The sequence below is a fragment of the Sphaeroforma arctica genome, assembly GCF_001186125.1.
Source record: "Sphaeroforma arctica JP610 unplaced genomic scaffold supercont1.74, whole genome shotgun sequence".
Classification (NCBI taxonomy): Eukaryota; class Ichthyosporea; order Ichthyophonida; genus Sphaeroforma; species Sphaeroforma arctica.
This window is the reverse complement of record NW_014040484.1, coordinates 124,337-130,394: the sequence shown is the minus strand read 5'-3', so window position 1 is coordinate 130,394 and position 6,058 is coordinate 124,337. Positions and strand designations below refer to the sequence as shown.

At 41.1% G+C, this 6,058-nt stretch overlaps 1 protein-coding gene and 1 non-coding gene across 2 annotated transcripts; one reads left to right on the top strand and one right to left on the bottom strand.

Annotated features, from left to right (window-relative positions):
* The first annotated feature begins 995 nt into the window (after window positions 1–995).
* On the top strand, window positions 996–1,066 carry SARC_30036. The gene has a single exon. It is a non-coding gene; the product is annotated as a tRNA-Gly (tRNA).
* Window positions 1,067–1,297: 231 nt separating this feature from the next.
* Window positions 1,298–5,880, bottom strand: SARC_01786 (hypothetical protein). The gene is made up of 9 exons (XM_014304490.1): window positions 5,809–5,880; window positions 5,343–5,454; window positions 4,634–4,750; window positions 4,026–4,123; window positions 3,632–3,776; window positions 3,430–3,509; window positions 3,169–3,265; window positions 2,670–2,801; window positions 1,298–1,524 (listed from the first exon to the last, which is right to left on the bottom strand). Exons 2-9 carry the CDS (start codon window positions 5,388–5,390, stop codon window positions 1,336–1,338), a joined length of 906 nt encoding a protein of 301 aa, XP_014159965.1. The 5' UTR covers window positions 5,391–5,454; window positions 5,809–5,880; the 3' UTR covers window positions 1,298–1,335.
* Between the last annotated feature and the right edge of the window lie 178 nt (window positions 5,881–6,058).

Genomic DNA, 6,058 nt, shown 5'->3' with positions numbered 1-6,058 from the left:
GTGTGTGTGTGTGTATTCAAATATAATGTATTCCCCACTAGCTCATCGAGGTTGTGTGTACACGTGTATAATATATATGTATTCCCCACTAGCTCATCGAGGTTTTACTAGATTGGTCTACAAAATGAAGCACATGAAGCAATCCTCCACCTCCAATGAGTGCAGATATGGCATGACCTAACGCAGGTATTAGCGAGTGACACATTTTCGTGCAATTGATTTTCTGTCTAGATTTTCGTATCATTTTCTCCGGTTTTTCAAAAGTTACTGTTTCATTGTCCGACTGCTTTACTGTTACAGTAACTTGCAATGAAGGAGAAAAGGCGTTCTGACGACTTGCTCACTCAGATTGGGGACCCTACATTAATACTCCTATAATCTCGCTATTAATTCGAACAAATTTAATAGATCCAATACCACCCGAGAAACCACTACTATGCGTATTCTCCCCCTACTTCCCGTCTTCGATTATACTTCCCACCACATTCTTTAGCTCTCACTTATCCTGCTTCAATAATATCTTGTTGCAAACATGACTACCCGCAGGGGGTGAGCCGAGCTCGGTAGGCTTCGCCGTTTTAGACCCGTTCTCCTCGCCACACTTCATAGAAGTAAAATCACAGTTAAATACGACAGTGGTGGTAGTCCTAAATTAGTATTTAGTATAAGAATGCAGTACGAATTAACGACATCATCTAAGTCGTATATTCCAAATTTGACCAATACAAGTGAAGATTCTAAAGGGGTCCACCAGGTATGGGGATGTCTGCTATTTGAAAGTCCCCAGTATATTCCAAAATTTCCAGTTTTGACAGAATTCCACAATTCACGTACAATATACGCTTCACAGCGTTTATGACCCTGCGGATGATAATCATAATTAAATGGTTACGTAATTACCAATATTTTCGATTTTTATGAATACACCGCGCAGTTGTTTCACGAAGTTTACTACGGTTAGTTGTATGATAACCTACAAGGATAAAACGTGTCGAATCCAACTGGTGTAGTGGTAACATAGATGATTTCCATTCATCTGCCATGGGTTCGATTCCCGTGTTGGAGATAATTTTGTTTTTCTTTTCATTATAACCGTGACCTTGACGTTGCTAGTAAATCGCATTCTGTTTCATCTATCCCGAGCCACATAGAAAGTGAAGAAGACAAAATATGACTAGATAGAAGTTGAAATCAATAGATAATATGGGAATATTTATTGTAATTTATCAAATTGGACTTCAGATTTGAGAAATAAATTATGAACACAGTAGAAAATTGTACACTGTTCTTTTTAGACGATCATTGTAATTGTATATTCGATTTGATTTTACACGTTTACTCATTCATTTGTATCTCTTCAAGACTATTTCTGCGTTCGAGGATAACCCTGGTCTGCCTCCACTTTTTGTCAAATTCGTACAAGGCAATGGACTTGTCGAAGGAGCTGCACGCGATGGTGCATGGATCGAGGTCAATACTAATAATGCCGCTGTTAGAGTGTCCCTTATCGGTAGGTATATGCATCTGAGAGATAAAACATAATGGCGAATCAATTATTATGATGATCGTGCAGGTTCGAAGGTTAATTTTGAAAGCGCCTGCAAAATGTGGTTCATTTGGGAATTTACACCGGTGGATAATGAAGAATCAAATACTAATCTAGACTATAAGGTAGATAAAAACGAAGGTTAAAATGTGTTTATAGACAAAATCTTTCAAGCGACGGAGCAAAGCGCAATCGAGTATGTACGCCACGAGCACATATACCTTGATCATGAGTCTATGATACACTTAGTATGCTTGTAAGTGTATGTTCGTGCTTGTGCTGTGCTAAGGTTGGTGTGCTCATTTTCTGGTGGTGAACACCAGTCAATTTAAAAAGATCAATTATGTCGTGTGATGCTTATGATTTAGAGGGCTCTCGTGCCTAGAATGGCCAGATGTCATGGGGGTGTAGTGTATGTCCCAGACTTAATTAATAGAATCTTGTCAACACAATACACTACGCCGTGAGATATATACATAATAGATGTTATAGTAAGACGGTGTGCGAAAGATATAGCTTGATTACTCGAATCAGTGATATACGCATATGATTGGGGTGTGAATACTTGTTGTGAAAATCATGTATACATTGATGGGCACTATGTCCATTTCTTCCCGGGTCACAGACCAGCGCAGAACTGAAATTGTCGATAGAACGCTATATATTGCTACATAGCTGTGGAATCATCCCTCTCCTTCCACGAGCACCGATCAGAATTTTGCATGCCATAGAATCTATTCATACTTCCAACTTAAGGCATATATACGATCAACACAATAATAATAAAATTACAGGTGGTGGACCCAGAAAGTAATCAAGCATGCACGTACATGTACAGTTCACATACAATACTGCATGCACAGGAATACGCCGTTTACGGAGCAGACACGGAATAGTGTACTCACCGGACCACTATACATGACATAAATAACTTGTATTAAAAGCTATATGTCAATCATACCTATTGAAACAAGCACAAGAAACAGCGCAGTATGGGTGACGCGGCAGTGAGGCAAAGAGGTATGTACGGCAAGACATGAAGAAGAAAAAAATCATATACAACTCCATGTTGTGTGACATACATTCAACAAGTTGTGACAAGGTACATAAAATTCCCACATACATGACTCTGCTTGAAGTCCTTGTTGTCATCATCCACTTCCCACACGCGTACACCATCGCGTCCACCACTGATGATACGATTTAGTTTACTATTACCCCCTAGCCCAGTGTACAGCATCTGCACACTCCACACCTGTACGTGAATAAAGGATATCAGATCTACACAATAATTTTTGTGAGTGGCCATTGTATGTCTTTAGATACGGGCCGTCAGCAGAAGTGTACCAATTTATGATACCACTTCACCATTGTCCGCTCGAGGAAATGGTACATCTCTTGCTCTCCAAATATGCTGTACGCTCAATACGATACCTCCCTACAAACGCACAATCCCAATTGCTTGATTCTGCATTGCAAGGTGTTGTGTAAGAGGTATATATCAAACTTGTATACAACCAAAGTACGGTGGGGGAGCTGTGCTCACTTCAATTCATACTTTCTAAGAGTTCATTCATTCGGTAAAAATAAATATGCTTTAGAAAAGTGCCATACACACTTACCTCACCCGTATGTCCTCTCAGCACCGCCACACACTCGTACGATGACATGTCCCACACACGCACAGTGCGGTCCACCGAGCCGCTGACAATGTACTTCCTAAACACGAGAGCATATGTTAAATAATTATTATTATATATATATATATATATATATATATATGAGATAATCGAGTCGACGGCTATGCATTTGCATACTTAAGGCTAAAGCTTTAGATTTTAATAGTAATCAAAAAAAAAGGAAAGTGAGCAAGGCTAACTCACCGGTCAAACTTGATACCGCGTATACCGCCTCCATGGCCCGTGAGTGTTCGTTTGCATTCGCCAGTATCGAAATCCCATATCTATAGGCAGATTATTTGAAAACAGGGACGATAAGGATAGCGGACTGAGAGGTAACCATATAACAACAAGGAATTGTGCTACAGTGTTTGTATTCAACACCTTGTTTGTGGCCTTTTAATACCTTGATACTCCTGTCAAACGAGCCGCTGATAATGACACTCTCATCAAACATAAGATTGATGACATAGTCCTCATGGCCCCTTAGTGTGGCGATCATCTCCCCAGTCTTGAGGTTCCACTTGCGCAGCGTGTTGTCGCAACTCCCGCTGTACACAAATTGAAACGCATTTATAAGGACGAGGGAATATGTTTTTACATCTGCAATGTGTGTCTGTATGTAACACTCGGTATTTGACCTCCGTTCTTGAGATTGAACTTAATTCATTTTTGCTCTCTGAGAGGTGAGAACTTTCAATTGCGGATACGACATGTTCAAATAATATGCACTTATAATTTGATAAAACTTTTCCCTCAAGATTTACAATACAAAAGCTCCATGACTCGAGTATACTCACCTCACGATTGTTTTACCGTCGTGATACAGACAAGTCACTTCCGCGGCATGTCCTTTCAGCGTGTGCAGGCAGGAGTTGAGGTCTCGAGTCCACACTTTCTGTATCGCAGTATGAGTGACAGTTGTGACGGTTTGAAAAGAAAAATCGGGGGCAAACTATGACCTAACACGGATGACACAGCCGACAATCCCTACGGCAACAATGACACAGGTGAGTTAAAGCCTGCATATACACACATCCATACGGGGGGTTTCATACGTCGCTTCATTGCAGAGACCATATGTGCCGTTCCGGAATAAACGAAAGAAACTACGCGTATAGATATAGAGAGATATATCTATAGATGTGATTCACCCTGCTGTCGACGTAGAGAATACGTCCGATTTGGAGCAGAGGTGGTAGCCCGCTGTTATGTTCTTTGTGTGCTCCTGTGTCCCCTGCGCTAGAAAACTCATAGATAAGAAAGACAGAATATCTTACAGGCATACGTTCATATGCCAGTAGATGGTTTTATCAGCACACCTGTATGCGTGGCTCAGGCCCTAGATTTAAAATTTAAAAAAGTACGTATGAACTGAAGATACGATAACTTGTGTGCACATACATACCAGTGTATTATCGGAAGATCCGGTCACAAGTACGCCCGATTCATAGCGCAGACAACTGACTCCATTGTCATGTGCTTGAATAGTCTTGAGACACTCGCCCGAGGCCAGATTCCAAACCTACGAGTATGTGATTACAACCATGGATAAAAACACACACAAGGAACATGAGTAATCATATGGGGTGACGGTAGTTTATGAGTTGCACTTGCACTGGTACAAGTGATGTGATTGATCAGAAACCATTGTACACGAGTAAATATTGGTATATGCATTTGCACAATACCCCATGTACGTACACAGCGAGTCACATACACACGGGCAATATATCTCACTACGAACGGGTACGCAAACCGCCCGCACACACACACACGCACACAAGCGACCATGAAAATCGCTCTTTTTGTAATATACATGCACACTCTTGCACGCATACAATGCACACAACTAATAATTCAGTGGTCGAAGGCACAAATATGCAGCCCAGTCCGAACAATCGTTCTGTGCTCTCACATATACATGGAATTCACACCATATATGTTCTGTGTCTTGACAGTATGTTCTAAGTTGACAGCTATTCGCAAGTAACTACACATTTGTGTGGCCACACATTGTGCATGTAAAACCAACTGTGCACAAGCGACGGACTCACACGCACACATAAACTAACACGATGTCCATGTAAACACAAATACACATACATACATCATACCTTAATCGTGTGATCGAACGAACCGCTGTACAGCACCGAATCCACCATCTGCAGACAGAACACCGCCTTCGTGTGCCCTCGGAAACGGCGCGTAAGGTACTTGCCATGTAGCCTGATTCATAAATTGGTGTTGCATTGAGTGTATGTGTGAGTGTGTGTGTGTATGTGTGTGCGCGTGTGTACATTCTAGAGAAGGGGCTGGCTTTTTGCCCAACATAAGTCCCAGGAATCGAGGACAAAGGGAAGGAATGTATCGGAGCAAGGCTCGCGACGTAGAGTATGTGGGTGTTGCTTTCCTTAACAACAACCACTTTTGAATAGCGAAATTCGATAAGCGATACCTACAAGCTTAGCTGGGGTTTAAACTGACAAGGAGAGATACGAGTGCATATCTTGGATTGACTCTACCAAAAATCATGACTCAAGACGTGACACTACTAAACCCCAAACAAAAGCACTCACATACCAGTTGCTCTCAATTTCGGATTTATACGCGTAGAAGTCTTTGTCATTGTTGGGTCGGAAAGCGTGAAACTGAAAACATCGAAATAATCGTATATTAGACAATGTACTACTTCTGTTGATCAAGTAGCACTCGCGATGCGATCATTCTTAAATAGCAGGAATTGCAATTCTTGTCAGGTGGGTTGTCTACAATATTATATTCATGCTTATCGGTATTTCTATATACATTTATATCGAAATAGACATGTACG